The sequence below is a fragment of the Fundulus heteroclitus genome, chromosome 5 (assembly GCF_011125445.2).
Source record: "Fundulus heteroclitus isolate FHET01 chromosome 5, MU-UCD_Fhet_4.1, whole genome shotgun sequence".
NCBI classification, from domain to species: Eukaryota; Metazoa; Chordata; class Actinopteri; order Cyprinodontiformes; family Fundulidae; genus Fundulus; species Fundulus heteroclitus.
The window spans coordinates 34,516,534-34,539,162 of NC_046365.1; the positions used below are offsets into that span (position 1 = coordinate 34,516,534).

Sequence of the window (22,629 nt, forward strand, 5' to 3'; positions counted from 1 at the left end):
GACAATGCACATCCAGATAAAACACGTCGCCGACGCTGCGATCGGCACTGTCGACGGTTTCCTGGGGATTATCCGGATCCTGTCAAATGGGTGGCTGTGGGTGTGGTGGGCTTGTGGAAAGCTAAAGGATGGTGGGGGGGGTTGAAACAACTTCCAGTGAAATGTCTCCACACTGGCCAACATGAACCAATGTGTCAACAGACCATAATGGGGTTTACAATGTCTGTAGGAAGATGGTTAAGAACATGCAGGATGGGGCAGGTTACTTTTTTTTAAAAAAAAGCTTCCATTGTAAATGATCATGGAGCATGTCTTTAGTAGTCAGGGGTATTGTGCTGCTTTCTCAACAGTGCATTGCCCTGCAGAAAAGGTTTTCCTGCTCCAAGTTTCTCCAGATTTTGTCACGTTACAACCGCACACTTCCATGTACGTTAACATGTGTAAACACAGAGCATAACTGAAGTAAATAAATGGATTTTTTTATTTAAACATATGTCTCTAAAAAATCTGAAGTGTCCATCTGTGTAATAAATAAACCAAGTACAAATCCAGTTTCTTTGTGAAGACCTCGGAAGGTTTGTTGCAGAACAAAACAAGGAGCAAAGAAGACAGCAGACAGGTCAGGGACAAAGTTTAAAGGAGAGAGGGGGGGGGGGGGTTATAAAAGTAAATAAATAAATAAAATAAAGTTAAGAAACCAGAAACGGAAAGAGGATGACACATATGCAAACCTACCAAGACGAGGCCTTTCACATACCGCGCATATTCTGGCTGAGCGAGGAGCATTTCTCAGAGAAGTGGCCAAAAGGCCAATGGTACCTCAGATGGGTGAATATACAGCCGGCACAAATACCACACGCATGTTGTAAATCTGGTCTATATGGGAAAGTGGCAAGAACAAAGCCATTGCTGAAAGTAAGCGATAAGACGGCCAATTTGTCGTTTGCCATATAAGGAACAAAGAAAACATCAGATGAGACCAAACTAGAACCTTTTTTATGGTTTAATATGGTGTTGCCACGATGCTTTGGGTATCCTTCCCGTCAGCAGAACCTGTTGAAAAGGTTCTACATAATGCCTTTAAGTCTTCCAAAGTCAACTGTAGGCATGCATGCGCACCTGTATATATATATATATATATATATATATATATATATATATATATATATATATATATATATATATATATATATATATATATATATATATATATATATATATATTAGTTGCTTTCTAGAGTTATTTTTCCTAACCCAGAAGAGGCGTGCCTTCACTGCGACATTGCTCTAGAGCCGCCGCAGCAAGAAAACCCTAGCTCGACATTACTGTCACAATTCATTTACTTACAGCTCTGGCATCTCCATCGGGCGGTTTTATTGTAGGAATTGCAACAGTTTTAAGAATTAAATCTCCCAGACAATCCACTTTGGTACAGGACAAGGTTGACCAAGCAGTGAAGGGACGGTCAGAGGCAAACACAAGCTAGCGTGCTCCTAGTCATAAAATACAACTTCTTCTGGTCATTAGGGTCTTCTTTAGGATGGCTGAACAAAGTCTGAGACTTCTCGCAGTCGAAAACACATTTTTATGACTTAGATATTACATATAGCTAAAAAAAAAAGAAAAGAAAAAAAGCAGTTGCTGTCAGTTAGTAGATTAGATGCTAAAAGAGCCACTTTGTCTCAACTTTGTGCAGAAAAGATTTCGCTCTGCCTCACATCACCGCTCGCTAAGCGGAGAAATCATGCCCCAAGCAAAATACCACTTTGGGCATGATTTTGATGAAGGAAAAGCATCATAACATTGATTTGCATGATATAGGCCCTTTAAAAGGTATATGATGTGAGTGGGACTGAGCTGGAGCTTCCAACAACACCAAACATACAGCATGAGCCATAATGTGACGGGGTAAATCTAAACATATTCACGCGTTGGTACTGTACGGTCTAAAGTCCAGAGGTAAATCCAATAAATTATCTATGGCAAGATGGGAAAATTGCTTTTGCTCCACATGGAATTAGGCAGAGCTTAATGAGCATGAAGGTAAAAGTTCACAAACGCCAGTCTTTAGTTCTGCAAAGCTACAGGTATATACTCGGAAAGACCTGCAGCTTTAATTGAAAAGAAGGGTGTTTCTCTAAAGTATTGACAAAGGCGGTTTGAAAGAAAATTTTATGCCGCACTTTTCAGATTTAGATTTGTAAATATGCAGATAAAATCCTCAAAATTTGTTAGAAATGTGAACAAATTGAAGATCTCCAAATATGTGTGCAATCTACTGTAGCGTTCATGGAGCCCCGTCTTTTCAGCTCCTGTTGATATTTCAGCAATTCTGCTGCCACTAAAAATTAAAACTCTCAACATGGATACAGAAAGAGAAAGTTTTATTTCCCCCAAATAGGTTACACAACATTCAGAATCTGGTTATCTCAACGGGTGTTAATGTTACATTATTACAAAAGGTTGATATCCACTAGTACACAAGCTGTACTAGAATATTACTCTGGAGACTTTCATGAAAAATAAGCCCACTGGCTGCATTGGTCAATCTAACATTAAAATATAGATTACAAATATATATTTATTTCAAGGAAACAGCAGAATCTTGTACAAGATTCTCACCCTTAAACTGTTATAGCGGGCCATAGGAAAAATACACAAAATGAAGCTGGTTTGTTTTTGAAAAATACACTTTATATAGCCCCCCCAATGACGTAAACTGATAGCAGCCAAAGATGCTGGTCTTTACAGCCGAACATTTATCAAGTTAACTGGATTTTGGTTCACACCGTATATACACAGGCCTTTTAGTCATCCTAGATGCATAAATGTGCATAAGTGCAACATGTCTTCAAACTGATTTATGGAGTTACTGCGCTGGATGTTTCCGTCTCTGTGGGTTCTGGCTTGTTGGTCATTTTGTCTTCTATTGATAGTCTGAAAAAAACCCAGAAGCAGGAGTGTGTGGAGAGGAAGAGAAGAACAGATTCAAGGCACGTTAAAGTGACATAAGGCTGGTCCTTCATTTTTCTGGAATCTAAGGGAATCGCCTTTAACCTTTCGGTTTTATGTCCTGAATGCAGACGAGCTAAAAGCAGAGCGTGCGGTCGACTAAATGAGGAGAGCTTTTTTGGAAACGCTTTGGTCGAGCAAGAATTTTGTTCAGCATGACGTTGCAGTCAGGAGCTGGGAGTTTAAAGCAGCTCGATGTGAAGTCAGCAAAGAGCCAGAAGAAGCTGGTCAAGGTCTGCTCATCGCAGCAGGAAACCCTGTGGAAAACCAAAACTTGATTTTGTAAACTTTGGTTTTTTTTAATCAGTCAATATAGGAGATGTTGATGGGCAGGTTTTTTTTTTTCCTTCCAAGTCGAAACACGTCGTCTCACCTAAATCTTTACCGTAAAAGACATAAAGCACCCTCCCCCAACAGGTCAAGCTACCACTTCAGTCACAGTTTGATTGTGAAAACAAAACCAATTTACAGAATTCAAAAGTCTGAGCCGACAGGTTCACCCCCAAAATCTGTACTGAAAAAAAAAAAAAGCTTTTGTTTGAACAGTAAAGCGTCCGTTTCAGTCAGCTGATAAAAGTCAAGATTGTTACGAAATTTCAACGGCAGTCGCTCTCCGGTAGCTGCCAGCGTAACGCCAACGTGTGTGCCGTGCTGGAATACAAACATTCATATGCTGGAGTACAAAAGGCCATTTAGAGTTTCAAAAAAAAAAAAAAAGTGTTTACGGCAGCGACTCCCATTCGACAGATCTGTCAAACAGTAGGAAAAAAGTGCGTCTCTTATGATTTGAAAGAACGACAGACACGGTTCAAGGAAGAATAGACAAAAGGAGTGTAGGAGTTTGATCCTTTTGTTAGAAAATGTACAGTCTGAGAAGTTGGAAAAGCAGCAACGGTACAGTTACAGGAGGAGGAGGAAGGGTTCTGTAGTTTCCGTAGCGGGTTTCATCAATCTGAGCTAACCGGGCCTTTCGCGCAGGACTGTTTAGTGCTCTTCCAGCCAGGAGGGATTTTCCCCACCGGGCATTTTCAACTTGATGTGGAACTGCTTGAGAGTCTGCTCCAGCTGCTGCTGGTTTCCAGCGTAATATGCAGCTATGGCATTGTGGAACAGGATGAGTTGGTTATGCAACACCTTCACCTGATGGAGAGGGGGACAACACAAAAAAGGTGATTAGTACACTGATCTTTACGCAGATAATCTGGACAGATTTGTTGGCACCCTTGGTAGCCATGTGGAAAAAGATTAAGAAGAAATAGTTTGATTGCAGCAGCATAATCTCACACTGAAACCCTTAATTCAAGGACATTTATTCCCATGTTGGGAAATACTGGTTTAGAACAGAGATTGTTGGTACCACTTGAACTAGTTTTATTTATTTTTTTAAACTGTACTTTAAGTTTGATGAGAGTTCCTAGTACCTCCATAACCGGGTATTTATTTAACAGGACACAGAGGTACCTAGTTTCTGTTGCCAGTAAGAAGGGTGGGGAGAAGAGGTAAAAGCTAAACCTCCAAAACTCACTTTGTAAACTCCACCAAACAGTGGCATCGCTCTCAGTCAGTCCGTTAGCTTTGACAGCTAAATGAGAGCGATGCCAGACAAAAATCAACAACTGTTCTTTCTGAGGATGACAGATTTTGCTAAAGGCTATTCGGACGAGGGCAGGTGGGTCTGATTCGAGCGATAAATGGTAGAAAATCGTAACCCGACTCTCGCCAGATGGATTTCGTTCTGCAGAGCTTCACACGTCCATCTGGGATCGCACCATTGGAGATGTATTTCAGAAGGAGGAGCCTTCTGATTGGATAAACCACTTGTCCATCATCTTGCTACTTCAACTACGTACACTGAAACTGAAAACATCATTTCCACTAAGAAAAGCCTCCAGAGCTGTTCTCTGTTCCTTTAAATAATTGATATTCGGTAGATTGGACAACACTGATGAAACAGCAGCATTAATGTTACCGGGTGACCAGATTTCTCTAATGAAAACCGGGGACGTCCCTGATTTTGCTAAGCGGGCGCAGAGTCTCTGTTGGGGCGGGGAAGGCATGTTTAGCTGAGCTCTTCTACTACGCCGGGACAGCGGCAGGAACCGCGTCAATACCTTTTGCTGCGTTAAACTTTTTTTACTCCATCACGATAAACTGAAAAAAGCACTATAGTGGGGGATCTGTGAAGCTGTGGGTCTATTTGTTTTTCTAAGCGCGTAGGAAAATTGTTAAATTGCATGGGCCCACTAACTCTGCAACACCAGGGGATTTGAAATAAAAATTTAGTAAATTCTACCAGAGTATGGTATTTCAGTAAAATAATACATACTATATCAACCAATTCATCAAGGACATCTTCAGCCTCCCCTGTTCAGTCTCATAATATGTTGTAGAAAACAAGGAATCATCCTCTTTGCAAAATAATCAGTAATAAATTGTAGCAATGGTAGTTTGTTAGCTATTTTTGTTGAAGGTAGGATCTTTTTGCCTCTAAAAAGAATCCACTCATTTTAAAAGGTTAAATTTCTCCAAATTGTTCAATGTGAGTTCACACCATGGCAATAAAATAATTTATTTCAAGGCTTTTTTTTTTCCTCCACATCTCCACAAGGGTTCTCAACAAATCTGCACGTCACCGCAGCTGGAATGCCAAGAGGCCGACCTTATTCTCCTCCAGAAACTTCAGCTTCACTGAGACGTCGTTGCGCATTCTTTCGTATTTCTCGCGGTGGATCTGGAATTGCTGCTGGGATTGCTCGATCTTCGGCATGGAGCTGCCGTCACGCGGTCCGAGGTTCAGCTCCTCCAAATCCGTACGATACGCATCGTACTCGATCCTGAGAACGTTTTTAATCAAAAGAACCTCATCAGACCAATTAAAATGTACTTTCTCACGCAGGAACAAACACAGTAGTGGCTGCAGTACAACCAGAGTCCATCTAAATACTGGAACAGAACCAGAAGTCTCACACACACACCTGGCGGTTTCATACTGCTTGATGTTCAGCATGGTGTCTTCAATTGTTTTGTCTACCAGCGTCTCGACACTCGAGATGAAGAAGTTGATGGCGGCCAGCAGCGTCTCTCCGTTTTTGGACAGGAGCTTCTGCGTGTCAGCGTTGTAACCAAACTCCTCCTGAAGAAAAGAAAGTTGTTCAAGCAAACAGACTCAGCTAAAATTAGCCAAAAATATGAAAACAACAAGAAAACCTTCCAATCAAAATAATCTCCAGGTGTGTCCTGAAGAAAGAAACTCCCACTAAAGAGCACAAGAAATGACTTTTGGGACTTTTTGGGGAAAACAATCTAAAAGCCTCCATGGATTCTTCTATCCACGTTAATTCTTGGTAAGCTGTTAAACCAGAAAAAGAAAAATTTGATGGTCTCATCGTTTTACAACTAGCCTAAATGAATTTCCCAGTGAATTTCTCCAATGTGAGATCAATAAAGCCCATCTTATTTTAAGGACAATTGAACAATTGAGGCAGCACGCACAGGCAATGCTGCTGGTCAACAACTTTCTGGTGGCAACAGGTGGCTAAGAAGCAGTCAGTATCTTTAAAAAGGTATATAGCCACGTAATACGCTTATAAATAAAGACCAGAAAACTTTTGATCATGATAAAATAAGGTTATATAACCAGGCCTCCATCCTGATAGTGTTTTGATCAGGGGTGTCAAACTCATTTTGGTTGAGGGGCCCCATACAGCTTAATCTGATCTCAAGAGGGCCACACGAGTAAACTCATTGCAAGATTAAATAGAACTAATAAATGTGGACTTGTTGATTTTTATATTAAGTTAATTTCACTTTAAAAAAAATATATATATATATTTTTTTTTTACAATGATAATGCATTTAGCCACAGGGTAACTAAATTGTTCGGCGGGCCGGATCCGGCCCGCGGGCCGTATGTTTGACACCCCTGGTTTTGATGGTGCTTTTTGTGGATAAATATACCTCCAGCACCAGGCGCGGTTAGCCGATATAAACAAACATGGCGGCATCTAGCAACAGTATCGCAGAACTATCATAATGCCGGTTAGCTTAATTTATAAATCAATTATAAATAATACCGGATTGAACCTGACCCTCTGAAATGCCTCGCAAAGCTATAGCTCAGCGTGATCAAAGACCAACCGTTATTAAATAAATAAACTGATCTGCAGCAACTTTAAGAGCCTCATATCAGAACATTTACTCACATCAATCAACTCTGCGTCACATCTGAGCGATCAGCAGGTTTAACGTCCGCTTCAATGAACACCAACGTTCAAACTGTATTCCCAGCGACATTCCAGTCTTTTCCCTCCTGAAATCCTAATTTTTTGTGCTTTTTTCCACTGGATCTTGGAAATTTCTTCGTTGTTTCGCTGGGAGATGCTAATAGCCATTAGCTGCTTCCTTGTTTTAACACGTTATGCATGTGCAGTGAGTACTTCCGTTAAAATATAATAAACTATTTATTTACTAACAAATTGAGCAAAAACAAAGCATAAAACACCAAAATAACAACTAATACATCAGCAGGATGCAATAATCTGTCATTAAAACTCTGTATGCAACCAAAGTGACCTACTGATGTGTGTAAAAAAAAATGCCAAATAACATGGCTATGCACCTTTAATATTATTTGAGGAATCTCCACCACTACAAATGATGCCGTTTAGCAGAGAGTCATTTATAGAATTGCAAAGGCTTTCTGACTCTAAGCTGTTTAACTAAAGCTGCATAAACATAAAACATGAACTAAGGAAGCCCTTTCAGGCAATGCTGACAGTGAAGGTTTAGGTGAAATAATAGATTATTCACAGGTTCATCCAAATAAACAGTTTTGTTTTTAAGTCACAACAACTGAACAGCTGAGGCAGTTAGCTGCGTTTTCTCCGGCAGCTTAACAGTATTATTGTAGCCATGTTGTATGTCGGCAAACCGCGTTGTTTCCACTTTGATCAAAAATATAAACTTGCTGCTTTAATTTTACTCACTGCTCATGTCCATCCAAGTTGTACTTTTAAAACAATCAGAATCATCTGCTGCAGTGACCAACTAGCCCGCCATTAAAAGCTTTTACCGTTAGATCAAATGGACTCTAAAGTTTAGGAGTACTTGAAGGTGACAATTGGGAAGTTTAGACGCTCTGAAAGGCGTCGTGGTTTAGCACTAAAACACAAGGCAATGCATTAGCCTCGCACTTTAAAGACAAGCAGACAGCTGCTGAACACGGCCGAATGTTTGAGGATCGTTCGCCTCGTCTCAGCGATTAATGACATTTTAAGCAAAGTTAAAAAAATTCTGTCACTATCTAAATTAATGAAATTTTGATCTGAAAAAACCCATAAATAATCTGGTTAATAAAAAAATGTTCCGTGGAAATGTCACATGCCCTATTACTAAAATATTATTTTAAAGGCTTTATTAGAAGCAGATTAATTTTGCTTTACAACATGCTAAATATCCCATCATATTTAATACATTAACAATAAAGTTTTAATTTTATTTACGTTTACATGGTTTTTACACTTTTTACACGGCATTTTAAACTTTAAGGTGTTTTTGTTTACATTATAAATCAAATATAGCTGGTAAAAGCAAACTTACATAGACTGGATTTTGAATTTTGGTGAAAACATTTAGATTTACTAACAAAACGGAGTTCCCATATCCTCGTGTAACAAAAAGTATTGTTTAGTCGAGTCTTTGCAATGTTTCACAGCCACATTAACTAAAAAGCAGCTAAAAAAGTCTGGACTCACGTGGAGCTCGGGGGACTTGAGGCTGAGGTCGGCGAAGGCGTCGCCCAGCTGCCTCTGGGTCTGCATTATTTGGGACAGCTGATTGGCCAGCGCCTGAGCCAGCTTGATCACATTCTGGTACTTTCTCTTGTTCTCACGGAGCAGCTCGATTTGCGCCTCCAGCTCCAGGTCCACGGTCTTGGAGCCTCGGCCCAGCTTCTCCGACAGGATCTGTCGGGTGCACTGCGGAGGAGTTTTAAGTTCATGAAATGAAAAACACAATGGCTGCTGGGAGGTTGCTTTTTTTTTTGTTGTTGACTATATTAAATACAGGGGGAGTGAAAAAGAGCCGAGAGGCTGTGGAAATAATCTTAAAGGAGCAGAGGGGAGCCAAAATGTCTAGAGCGAGAGAGAGAAAATATCAATCATGTGGTGTCGTCAGTCTGAACTCTCTGCCAACAATGTACTCAAGTCACAAAAAATAAAGAGCAAAGAAGGGAAGAGGATGGACATGAAAATAAATCAGGATTTACTTTATACGTGTTGATGCTCCACTTTCTCACTAGGTCCAGCTTTTCCATGGCCGGGTTCTTCAAGTCGTCTGAAAGCACCACCGCTCCGCTGCTCAGCTGAGCTCCTGGATGGTCGAAAGTTGTTCACTTAGTCATTTAATTAATAACAATAAGATACAAGGAGACTGTTTTTAAAACAGATTAATCAGACTGAAAACACTAAAGAAGACGGATCCCAAATATAAGATTTAACATGTCCTGATGCATCTCAACAAAGAAGAACCTACTCAGATTTATTTTTTGCATGAAGTTTAGGACATTAAGATTATTCAAATGAAGACATGGAGACACTAAAGAGAAATGCAAAGACACAGAGCTCCAAAATAGACTCGGAAAATAGAGAAATAAACTAACAATTTGGTCATTTTAATCAAGTATATATATATATATATATATATATATATATATATATATATATATATATATATATATATATATAATATTTTTTTTTTTTTTAGTAGATTAGAGCCATTAGTACCCCTTGTTAAAGCAGACAAGTTAAAACAGACAGAAACAACATTTAGACCAGATGGAAAACTTGGTCACAGTGGGGGGGAGAATGGCTACTAAATGTGGGTTTACTAGGATCGATAATGACAACAAAAAAATATCAATCACAAAAACAGCAAACAAGAGCTGCTCTCATCAGAAATACTGTTCTTTACTATTGCAATATTGCAAAATTCTAGGAAAAGATGACATTGTGGCATTATCGTTGTTTATTGCAATCATGTCGGCATTTATGGTGATTAATCCATACGCGCCGTCGTCTTTCCCGTCATCATAATGTTCCCGACGCTCACGCTAAGCTTTAGGATCTTTATCACTAGGATTTATATCAGCCGTGGGTAAATGAACGGTAGAGGCCCATTCAAGCAGCCAAATATATCATTAGCAAGTAGCATTTTAATGCATGTCGCCTGAAATAAAACAGCCTACCAAAGAATCTCATCCAGGCAGTCCTTTCCAACTGTAATAACACCGATTCTACAACAAACACTGCAGTCTGCTATGTAATGGCGTTCTAGTTAGCTACTGGTGTGAACATTTGATTTAGCTGAAATCACACAATTACATAAAGTTTCAAACGCTCGTCCTCGAGGGCCAGTGTCTGCCAACGTTTAGATGTTTCTGTGCTTAAGGACACAATTTGGCCAAATGATCCAGGTGTGCTGGACCAGGAAGGCATCTGACCAATTAAAACATTTCCCGGCATCGTTTGAATCTTTGATCGCCTTTTCCTACGTCGTATGCTGGTGAAGATTCTCAGTCATCCAGGTCATGGTCATTCCAAAAAAGTAAAAAACAAAGCAACTGGACTTGTTTTTCGTAGTTGAAGACGTTTAGCTTCTTCTCCAGGAAGCTTTCTCAATTCAAAAAGTTACTCCACATTACTCCAGACTTTTTGAATTGAGAAAGCTTCCTGGAGAGGAAGCGAAACGTCTTCAACTACGGAAAACAAGTCCAGTTGCTTTGTTTTTTTTACTTTTTTTGGGCTTTTCCTTCATCACGTCATGGAGATTCAACGTCGGAAACTCTGAGCCAACTTCCGCAAGGATAAAAAAAACCAAAAAAAACAAAAACAAGTTCAAAATGTAAAAAGGATTATTTTCCCCCAGAAAAACAAAAAGTTTCACATCTGAATGACGAGAAAGGAAGAGCTTGAAAGTACGTGAGCTAGCACACACAGATGCAGAGGAGATGTTTAGAGGGCCCAGGAGTTAAAGAGGAAAGAGGGTTTAGTTGTGAATGAAGCGCGGCCTGCAGAAACCAGCAGCAAGGCAAGCAGCAGATTTAAAAGTGCTTCTGTTGTGATTTAGTGTCGTCCGACTCAATCGTGGCTCCGGGTACCTGTTTCTGCCCGGCTATCGCTGAAGGAGCGCGCCAGGCGGCTAGCGACAGCCGAGCTGGGAGCTACAGCGGTCACAGGAGAAGAGGGCAGGCTTGCTGACCCTGGGAGATATTCAAAGTTATGAGCCGTCAGTACGTTTACTTCCTGCCATAAAAAAAAAATCAGAAACTGGGTATTCCCCCCCCCATCAATGCCGACGTGCTTTTCTCGTCCTTTATAGTCTCTTTTACGCTGCAGCCAGAGCGCGTGAATGAACAAAAGGCTTCCTCAACCGGTGAGGACAACATGGAAAACAGCCATGGCAACGCTGAGCGAGCCGGCTGCAGCAGCGCTCCGCTCTACAGGGAGGCCTTTATTAGCATTTCCAACAAGCACGTGATGATGGTGGTGATGATGAAAAGGACACAACCAGGAGGATCACAGCAAACTCATTAAATTCAAATCAATGCCCACCGTTAACAGATTCTAATTCGGGACGTTCGTTTCTTGCAGAGATTAGGCGACTGGGTCACGAGCAGCTTGTAAACACAAAGTGCTGCTGCACAAAATCAAATGGTCAAAGTAGAAAAAGGTGCTGATTGGTAAACCCTTGCTTCACAGATAATAAAAATAAATAAATCAGGAAACAGAAACTAGACAAATGAGGAGAAAAAAAAAAAAGGAAAAAGAAGAGGAAGGGAGGGGTGCTTGCTTACCTTGGTGTGGCCCTGATTCAATGATGCCCTCTGCTGTCGAGGCAAAGTTGCTGGTGGTGACAGAAGAATCGGAAACCGTCATGGCCCCTGGATTAGTGGAGTGGGAATCCTGTGGAAATGACAGTTAAATTGACGGCGGAAGTGGCCCCTAACAGACAAGACGCGTATATGTAAAGAGCTGTGCACGTTTAGCAGATACTCGCTGCCTCCTATCAAGATATACTCAGAGCAAAAAAAAGACAAAGTTGGACCGGTAATGAAAATGATCAGGATTTGGAGGAGGTGAACCTCTGATCGGGCCCTTACCCTCTGAAAAACTCTCTCGGGGCTCTGATCCAGGTCTCCGTTGCTGGTGACTGGGATCTCGGCGGCTGAGCCTCTGTGGGAATCGACCATTGTGCTCTCCTGAAATGAGGAGGGTGAAACGCAGCGGTTATTGGAGAAGACGACGGGGAAGTCACAACGTCTGTGGGACACCGCAGCAAAAGTGTTGGTCAAAAACAATCCGGACAGACGTGCAGATGAACAATTATCAGAATATTAAACATAAGACCGAACAGGGCTGTCAAACCACACACATCTACACCTTGGATTTTCTCTTTCTGTCAGGATTAAATTCAAATTAGTTTGGATTTTTAATCAACAGGCCAAGAAAAAGAGGTAGATAATTATGAAGCGGTAGGAAGTTAATACATTTTTATTCTAAAAAGACTGCTTACTTACCTGGACTCCTCTAAATCAGGGGTCACCAATCTTTTTTTCATTGGTGTTGTGTCATACGAAGGGCTACCAGTACTGACGTAACTAGAAGAGTCAGAGCCCACCTTAACTTTATGTAAAATAAACACATTTTTCACTGTCATTTTAAAATCTATATAAATGCAAGTGAATAAACAGGAAGAATACTGTAATAAAATAAAGTTTTAGATGCAGCTCACAGGTGGATTATTAGTTTTTTAGAGCAGGTTCTTGGGTGCCACATGTGGTCCTCGGGGGCCACTAGGTGCCTGCGGGCCCCATGTTGGTGACCCCTGCTCTAAATAAACCCAGTGCCACATATTGCCTTCAAAAGGTCACCTAATTGTCAATTAAGAGTTCACCTGTGTGGTAATTTAATTCAGATAAAATTACACCTGTCCAGGAAAAGCTTTAGAGGTTTCTAAAAGAACAACCAGCACCATGACTGCCTTGAGAAACAAAGATAAACTCATATCATATGTCAACTAAATTCTTGTAGAGAACAGGGTTAGGGTGTCAAAACAAACTCCCAAGATTTTAACAACTCCAAGGGCTATTCATTCAAAACGATGGATCCAAGCAACACAACATGGCCGTCCGCCTAAACCGACTGGCTGGGTAAGGAGCGCATGAATCAGAGAAGCAGCCAGGAGGCGCATGGTATCTCTGGAAGAGCTGCAGAGACCCACAGCTCAGGTGGAAGAATTTATCGACGGTAAAAATTCCAATCATGCACTCCACAAATCTCACCTCTATGAAGGACTGGTGTGGAGAAAGCCAGACAAAGCCCTTTGTGCAGTTTCCCACAAGTAATGTAGGGCAGGGGATCCCAAACTTTTCAGCGTGCGACCCCCAAAATAACAGTATAAGGGTCTGGAGACCCCATTTCGGTGAGTAAAGTTGTAAAATTAGAAGAATAAAGTGGTATTTTTGTAATATTTTTTTTGAAAAAGTGCTAAATCTTTTAGCAGATCAGCATTAAATCATCTTGCGACCACCTGATTTAGGGGACACAGCTAACATGTGGAAGAAGGTGCTCTGGTCAGATGAGACCAACTTTGTGACTAAAAGCAAAAATGCTTTTTTTTTTTACACATCGCCCTGAACATGAAGTCTTTTCTTTTTATCAAGCAGGGAACAGGGAAGCAGATCATGATGTATGGAGCTAAATGTAGGACAATTCTTGAAGAAAACTTGGTGAAGAGTTCTCTTCCTACACATACAGCAGGGGGGGCTACAATAAAATGGTTTAGATTAAAGAAAATTCATGTTAGAACGGCCCAGACAAACTTCAGATTGTAATTCCACAGACAATCTGTGGCAAAACCTACAAATTCATGTTCAGTGACGATCATAAATGCAATCTGATGGAGCTTGGGCTAATAATGAAAGAATAATGTACAAACATATCTGCCTCTGGGTGGGAAAAGCTGGCAGACACCACGCCCCGTGTGGCTTGAAGCTGCAGCAAAACACACTGAAATGAGTATAACATGATGGAAAAGTGAAAAATGCTCCGGGGGGGGGGGGGAATACTTAATAATCCGGGTGCTTTGAGTTTCTTAATCAATCTGCAGATTGAAAGATTTTTTGATGGTTAGTTTTAATGAGTTCAATGTTGTTGACCAAGATATGCGGCTCTTGTGCAACAACAAAGTTCTGTATCAGTTGTCAGCACTCCCACATTTTACAACATAGATTGCGGATGATTACCAAACACAGCGAGATGCAACATGGTGAGAGAATGACACACGATTTCCATTTGCACAGCTAAAGTCAGCTCACACATTAAGGACTGTGTGCGTCTGGATGAAAAAGGGTTAAAGCTAGATGCTGCCACATGTGATGGCCCGACCACCAAGTCTTACGTTTACAGCGACGTCAGTCATCTTAGACCGACTAAAGCGTTACATTTAAAAACTGCTCTGATGATCTAATTTTAAAAATGAAATGCTGCAAAAGAAAAACAACTAAAATTAAAAATAAAAGCCCTGAAAAGTGGGCGTGACATGTTAAAACAGTCCATTTGGGGAGGTGCAGATACAAAAAGAAGAGGAAGTCAGAATTATATTAGAGAACTATAAGAAGTTCCTAAAGTCTGAAATCACCTGATTTCAGTGAACCTATTAAACAGATGCCATTGTTTCTGCAACAGTATCCTGAATGTGCACTAACCTGAGCAACGCTGTCTGAAAATGGACGGTTTAGCTGAACATCTGTGAGCTGACTCAGAGCGTTGCTACATTTGCTTTAAAACACGCCAGTCACAGGACAGGAGACAGAGCTGTGTTGTTCCAGTTTAATTTTACATCCTAATCGCTGTGGACCAGGAAACTGGGACGCTGACCTAATCAGCAGGACGCCCTGGAAGCTTCATGACGTTTTACTATGAAAAGCTGTGGCTTTTTTTTTTTTTTTTTATGTCAGTAAATCTGAATCTGCAGCTCTGAACAACATCCTTCACCTACAAACCTTGAGCAGAGCGTAAATAATGCAAATTGCTACCAGATCTTTGGGAAACAGGATCCTGCTGTTGTGAGCAGAGTGGTTTCATTTCGTAGGCAAAAAAAAAACAAGTTTGTTCAATGATTTATATTAATAGACCGTACAATGGTACGGAAATCGTTGTTTCATAACAGTAATCCTCACAAACCACTAAAATGTGGCTAAAGCGCACTGACCTCAGTCACATTCAATATAAAATCATGGAATTTAAATGGTCCGCCAATAAAATAAATACTTTATTAGAGCTCATATTAACCGATAGACAGCCAAAATAAAATGTCAAGAAAACAGACCACAATGTATGAATGGAGGAAAATGTGATCCTTTCAATATTTGGTCTATTAAATGGGACCTGATTAATTTAAATCTGGAACATTTCCGCTTTAGCTGGGAGTTTGTTGTATGATTGGCTAAATAATTTGCCTAGGGCGGGGTCGGCCAGTTCACGTAAACGCCGCTGTTTTCTTTTACCTGCACACAACGCACCACATTTAGACACCTGTCTGTTATTTATTTCTATTTTTTGGGGGGAATTTTTTTTTTTTTTAATTAACACTTTGTGCAGCCAACCGAATAGATTTGAATCTATCGTATTTCCGTAACCTAATTATAAAAGATAATATTAACATCTGTATTAATCAAACTTTAACTACACAAATTTATAGACAATCCATACAGTTATTAAATGCATTCTAAGTAGGGGAATTTTTTTTTTCCATTCAGAGTTACACTCATGACAGAATTGAGACTTATTTGTAAATACATATAATAAATGGTTTACTGATACATGCTGGAGTGGACAGGTTACACATAGAATTGTCTTTAATGTGCAAATATCTGTTTGCATTTTATTTTTGATTTATTTTGATGACAATTCATTTATCATACTATGAAAATCATACATTGTAGCTCAGTTGGAGCCAACCAACCAGTGTATGGAGTGCACACATACATTTTTATGTTAATAGAGGATTTGATTTAATATGAAGCAGGCTTGTTCGGTACATTCGTTACAACTTACAAAGAACATTATTAGAAATTGAAAAATTTTGAAAGCTTTTTAGTTCATCTGAGAACATCTGCCAAGGTACTTTGACAGTTGTATCCTGTGACAGACCCATAAATACTTAAAGGCCATAGGACACCTGCATGCAGGTAGGCAGGATTGATAAGCCTGGCTCTACCTGTCGGACTACATGCAGCAGATAAGACCGCTTCAAGTCTGATTGTCCACGTTAAAAACTTCCCCTTCCAACCAGGAAGAAAAAAAGGAAACAACAAAAAAATGTAAAACAAATTTTTATAAGAGCTAATAAACTTTTTTTAATTTTTCTAATTAGACGTGAACCAAAAACGATCAATGCACCTTCATGTTACCGTATTTTTCGGACCGTAAGCAGCACCGGAGGCGCATTAAATATTCTTCCCAATTATGTAAAATCACTCCGCCCCTCCCCCGTACGCAGCTCTCTCCTGAGAGGGAGAGCTATCCGTCTGTGTCGGGAGGACAGAGTAGTTGGACTACACTGTCCTCTTTCTAACATAAGGCCAAAATAAACTTAACTTTTATACTGAATTAACTTACTTGGTTTATTGTTGCTAGGGCTGCTTTACGTGAATGCACTTCTAGTTCAGACATTACAGTCAGGCAGTCTTGTAGACAGCTCAGAGTTGAATACATATTGTGTGCAAACACTGCACAAGAAAGCTTGTTCAGCAGTTTAACCCACTGGTACACTGACACACTGATTAAGTGGCTTCAAACTACTGAGCCATGTACAGGAACACGCTATAGTTTGTGAATACGTGCAGTTCACCGTTCTGGAGATGGAATCGTACGTAAAAACACTCTTTGTCCAGCTTTCTATTTCAATAACAAGGAAATGCCCATACATTGTCTGCTGGATATAGAATGTGCTGCAAGACGTTGGACTGTAATAAAAACTGAAATAACATTGAAGGAAACCAAATTTAAAAAAGCAAGCAAAAAAAGAAATCTGTAAACGTTTCCGTTGATCAGCTATGACTAGTGAGAACAGGATTTTATTCCCTTACTATTCAACAAATGAAAATTAAGAGCTTCTTCCACTCAGTCTATATAAAACGCTTCTACCAGCATGTACACCGATGTGCTTTTCAGGAACATGTTTGGCATATTAGTTTTGTTTGATGCATAAATTAGGATTTTTGTACTTTCCTAATTTTCTATTGGATTAAAAACTACTCCCTCGATCAAAGAACCCGCAGCAGTTTAATACTTTTGTTCTACAAAAAAAAAAAGAAAATCAAAATTGGCAGGTCAGATTTAAAAAAACAAAAAAAAACAAAACAAAGAATAACATTTCTAGGAAAGGTCAATGCAATAAGGACACCGACCCTGAAACAATATCAGAACCAACAGTCTGAGCATTTCACAAAACCAAAAAAAGTGCGACTCCAACAAAACTGGAAGCCAAACTCTTTAGATATTCACCTAAAAACCTGTAGAGAAGTCATTACTTACAGTCAGCTGACAACAATAAACTATTAAACATTTTTCAATACAGTGAAATGCATATGCAGGTTTTATGGTGGCGAACAAGAGTTTAATGTCAGACAGCAGTTTGCAATAAGCCAGAGAGAGAAAACTGATCTTGTATGCAGAGATGAACAGGCGCATCGCCAGGCAAAAGACGGCAGATTAGCAGGAATGTCACCAAGCCCACAACCAACATCTGCATATTTTTGTTTCCCCAAAAGCTTCAGCAAAGCGTCTTAAATCCAACCCACAACCTCAAGCTAATGCAAAAGACAGAAAATGCATACAACAAAAAAGGGTTTAACTCAATAAATCAGTCTTCTGGGAAGAGACCGCCACCATCACTGCAGATCAAGAAGTAAAATGCGACAGGCGGGAGCGCAGAGAGGAAGTGCCCCGAAAAGGTGGATTTACAGAAATGAAGTTAAATATCACCTTTGCTTCAGAGAGAGAATCTCCGTTTGGTGTTTCAGCCGATTCACTCTGGGGTTTAGCCTCGCTGCCTACACTGCTGGACCCCCCGTTTCCAGGCCGAGCGCCCTCAGCCTTATCGCGGGACTCCGCGTTTTCTTCGTCACTGTTAATATTGATCTCATACAGCACGTCGGCTTTGTCCTCGCCTCCCCTGCCACTGTCTACACCCTCCGGAGTCCCATCCTCACTCAAACTCTCCTCAGCTCTCTCTGTCTCCTCACAATCCTTCTGAGGCTCCTCGGCTGAGGTCCTCCCCGACTCAGCCTCAAGACTAACTTCAGACATACCTGAAACAAGACACACAGGACAGGATGAAAACGTCCTGCGGAGCTGGTGGGCTACAGGCGTTGGATTTCACAGCAGTTAGTAGAACAGTTCAGTACCGGGCCAAGGTGCCCGTCAAAGCCTTCAACGTTTCCCCGTTTGTGTTACAATTAGTGTTGCGCCGATGCTTTTTTTGGCCCCGATACCGATACCATTACTTTGAAATTTATGTGTGTGTGTATATATGAAGAACAGCATACTACTTGGATGTAAAATAATTGCCATCATGGCTTTGTCAAGCTGCTACCTTATTAAAGCAGGAAAAAAGACTAATACAAAGTGAATCCAGTAGAACTAGTGAGTGTCGGGAGAGAGAAGGCTGCGTTCAAGTGACATACAAACATCAAAATGGTATCTGTGACCTATTTGTTGGTACTCGCCGATACCGATACCACCATTTTAGTGCGGTATCGGCGCCCCGGCCGATACTGGTATCGGTATCAGTGCAACACTAATTACAATCACAGAAAAGTAAACAAAATTACATTTTTACAGATGCAAATCTGAAAAAGAGTTGCATTTGGACCTTTTACTCTGACACCGCTAAATAAACAGAAAAAAATGGCCATCAGAAGTCATGGAATTAGTTATTCGTCTCGGCACAGTTGCTCTTTGAAGGCAGCGGAGATTTTTTTTTTTTTAGAGAATAAAAACAGCAAAAGTATTGAACGCAGCAACGAGGTCTGGGATAAAAATAAAGCTGGGTTAGATCCCAAAACAACGTCCCACACTTTGAGCGTCTCACACAGCGCCGTCCAAGCAGTCGCTGGTAGTAACTCTGGAGGAGCTGCAGAGAACCGCAGCTCAGACAGAAGAGGCTTTCTATGGGAAACCATTCATCCTGTGCTCTACCAACCTGGCCTGGATGTAAACCAGCGGTTCTTAACCCGGGTCCACCCACTGTCCTGCATGTTTAAGATGTTTCCCTGCTGCTACACAAAACTAACGAATAGGTGAGTAACGCGCTTCTGCAGCATGCAGGTGGCATGCTGAGGAGTGGGCCCTGACGCCAAGGTTTGAGAACCAGTGCTTTAGACCAAAAACAGAGTGCTTTGGTTTATGTGGAAAACACGAAACATGGAGAAAACCTAACTCCGAATGTCGCCCTGAACCCACCGTGTCTTCACAGTAAAATGTGTTGGTGGCAGGATGACTTAGAATCGGTTGTCCTGAGTAGGGCTGGGCGATAAATCGATTTAATCGATTAATTCGAATTTACAATTCTTTAAGATTTAATTTTTTGAAAATCTGGATTTTATTTTGCCAATACACTCATTGGGTTTCCATGAAGAGAACAGCATGTGATGCTGAATATATGTTTAGGCAAATGTATTGTATAAATATTGTTAAGTAGAAACTTTTTTTTACCATAATACGAGGTACTTCATTTACTTATTTACTTTTCACAAGTTCACAAGTGCAGTGAAGCCTGTTCTTACCTCAATGTGTAATACCACTAGCAGCAAATGTTTTGTTATATTTTCATTGTTTATAATGGCACGGCTGCCATCTTGTTTTACAAGCATGTTTCACAGCTTGTTTTTAGTTGCACTTTGAATTCAAGTCAACTCCCTGACGAAATGCTTGACATAAAAACAAGGTTTTAAAATAATGTATTTAATTTCTTTTTATGAAACAAAAAGGAGGAAAAAAAAATCGATTAATCGGATTTGGTATGATAAAATCGGAGATTTGTTTTTTAATCCATATCGCCCAGCCCTAGTCCTGAGTACGATCAGAAGACACGCATGTGTTAGAACGATCCCGTGTTTGTCTGGACCCAAATCCAACCGAGCATTTGAGGCAAGACTAAAAACTGACGTTCACAGACTAATAATGACAAATATTAACCTACGTGGCTAGAATGCAAAAGGAAGGAAATCTGTTAATCTCTTGAACTTTTTAATTGACCCTTTTTGTTCCATCATCGCTATACGTCGATCGATCGATATATATCGTTATTCAATTATCGTCCATTATCGTGTTGGCATGTTGAAGTATCCTTGTATCACCGCCAAAAGCAGAAAGAATAACAGCCCTGCGTATACGGTGTGAAATATGCTCAAAGTGCTGTATGAACGTTTGTGTGAGCCCCTTTTTTAAAGCCAATCTGTCACTATAGGATACTTAGTGGTGCTGGGAATGAAGCATATGCAGAAGTCTCTTTCTGCAACACTGGCTACTTGACTTTTGGCTTCAAAATATCGCTTGCTCCAACCGACTTTGACAAAAATGAAAAACTCTGTCATTTTCGGGCTTCGTTAACCCTTTTGCCGAGTCGGTTTACCTTCCAAAAGCAGGGTTCAGACCTCTGTTCCCCACTCAGCTTTTGTGTCAACATGTGGTTGTGTTTGGCTCCAGGGGCAAAGCTACAAGCCACACAAACTGCTGTTCAACAAAACCATTAGGGAAGTTCCAGCGGTTCTGATTGAATGGCATCACAGCAAGGGTCTCTTCCTCTCAAAATGCAATCCTCATCATCCGTCTTCACGTCAAAACCATACAATCAGCACAAATTCTTTTGGCACATGATTTCCAAAGGATATTATTTGTGATTTTCACTCAAATCACCGGTCTATTCACTCTGCACCAAAAAAAGGAAAAAAAAAGAAAAGGGGGGAGTGGTGGCTCAGTGGTTAGAGCAGGGCGTGTGTGTATCTTGCAGAGAGCTGCCAGTTTCTGGGTGTGAATCCCCCAGACCTACACTCTGGGTCCCTGAGCAAATCATTGTTACGTTACCATTACGCAAAAAAGGCTAAATCTAAAACGCGCCTCTAACCTTTGCAATATTCTCCAAAATCCTTTGCACACAACACATTTTAGCAGCTCATTTGTCTGTATATTTAATTAAGCAGACTTTTCCTCATTTTCCCAAACTGATTTAAAATTGTTCAAGCTATCTTTACACCCGCCCCTCCAGCAAATTATGCATACATGTTTATATCAGAGTAGGTTAGTTCGTTTGCAGAGCTGCAAATAAAGAGCATTCACCTGCCTCTGTTTTCTTCTCGAGGTTTTCAATCATTAACAAAGAGCAGCAAATGCCACTTGGTCCTCTGTGCAACAACCTGAAACCCCGGAAAAGACCAATCGTTTGGCAAAGTTGGGTGGATCACCTGCAGCGGCATGGTCACGTGACCGACGAAGGCGTCGAAATATGTCATCACCATCATCATCGTCATCAAGGCTCGAGTCAGTGAGCGCCTTAAACGTGTCAAAGTATAACTTGAATGCCATAAACAAGTTTGTGAAATAGGTTACAGAAGAACACACATGTCCACGCATCTCAGTTGACGTGAACGTCTCACTAGCAGCTGCTAACGTTTGTTTTTGTTTTTTTTAGCTCCTGTGCAAATGCAGCTAAACAACAGCGACAACAAACACATTTAAACTTTAAGTTCTATTAAAACACTTTACAAACACACGATTTTTGATCGGTAAGAATCCCAAGCCTCGCATGGAGGGAGGGGGAGTGACATAGGCTGTAAACTGGGTGACATTACCTGTCTGCGAATGCGGCTAACTGTTAGCTGCGAACTGCTAGCCGTTGCAGCTAGCTAGCTGAAAGCTTAAGGGCGGCCTCCTCTGCGAACGCCAGACGTTTTGTCTTCAAAGCTGTGGCGCAAAAACTGTCGGTGCAAAGTTTGCGGATATGCTACCACCTTGACATCTGTGGTCCTTAGCGCCCAACAGCTACGCCAGACGTGATGTCCAGACCCCGGAAAGACTCCGATGTCGATGCGGGGCCCACAGACAGCTAATGATTGTCAGAGAAAGAGCTTTGCAGCACGCCAGCGCCCTCTGCTGGTGGAAGATGCTGTTTGCAGTTCAGCAGATCTGTAGCTTTTCAGAATCAGAATCAGAATCAAGTTTAATCGCCAAGTAGGTTTGCACTTACAAGGAATTTGACTTGGTATAGATGGTGCAGACAAAAAATACGAATACAGTAAAATAAGAAGTAATAAGGATATATATACACAGAAGCTATATACACTCAGTAAACTGTGCGTTACTGTAACGCAGGAGCTTGTAAGTCCTGAACGGGGGAGAGAGACAGTGTCCAGTTTCACAGGCGGCTCTGGGCCTTGTTCATAAGGCTGGTAGCAGATGGGAAAAATTTTTTATTGTGGCGTGAGGTTGTGGTCCTGATGGACCGCAGCCTCCTGCCAGAGGGAAGTGACTGAAATAGTTTGGGGAACAAACTTAA

General features: G+C 40.8%; 1 protein-coding gene across 5 annotated transcripts; it reads right to left on the bottom strand.

Annotated features, from left to right (window-relative positions):
* Positions 1 to 3,714: 3,714 nt before the first annotated feature.
* Positions 3,715 to 22,195, bottom strand: arfip1 (ADP-ribosylation factor interacting protein 1 (arfaptin 1)). 5 transcript variants are annotated; one of them, XM_021322218.2, is made up of 10 exons: positions 21,926 to 22,195; positions 18,060 to 18,385; positions 12,170 to 12,268; positions 11,864 to 11,972; positions 11,168 to 11,269; positions 9,278 to 9,381; positions 8,766 to 8,987; positions 5,988 to 6,145; positions 5,672 to 5,846; positions 3,715 to 4,152 (listed from the first exon to the last, which is right to left on the bottom strand). In XM_021322218.2, the coding sequence occupies exons 2-10, from the start codon at positions 18,381 to 18,383 to the stop codon at positions 3,997 to 3,999; spliced, it is 1,449 nt and encodes a 482-aa protein (XP_021177893.2). In that variant the 5' UTR covers positions 18,384 to 18,385; positions 21,926 to 22,195; the 3' UTR covers positions 3,715 to 3,996. The 5 variants fall into 5 exon arrangements, with proteins under 5 accessions (XP_021177893.2, XP_021177894.2, XP_012729344.2 ...); XM_021322219.2 differs by lacking the exon at positions 21,926 to 22,195 and adding an exon at positions 21,418 to 21,865; XM_012873890.3 differs by lacking the exon at positions 11,168 to 11,269 and having other exon boundaries at positions 21,926 to 22,194.
* Positions 22,196 to 22,629: the final 434 nt, after the last annotated feature.

Bases quoted from the DNA above. Each gene is read 5' to 3' on its own strand.
- arfip1 (XM_021322218.2), bottom strand. From the start codon at position 18,383: ATGTCTGAAGTTAGTCTTGAGGCTGAGTCGGGGAGGACCTCAGCCGAG. The intron at 9,382-11,167 runs GTACCCGGAGCC...TCGACCATCCAG, and splicing joins CGATAGCCGGGCAGAAACAG to GAGCTCAGCTGAGCAGCGGA. The intron at 8,988-9,277 runs GTAAATCCTGAT...ACTCCTCCGCAG, and splicing joins GGAGCATCAACACGTATAAA to TGCACCCGACAGATCCTGTC.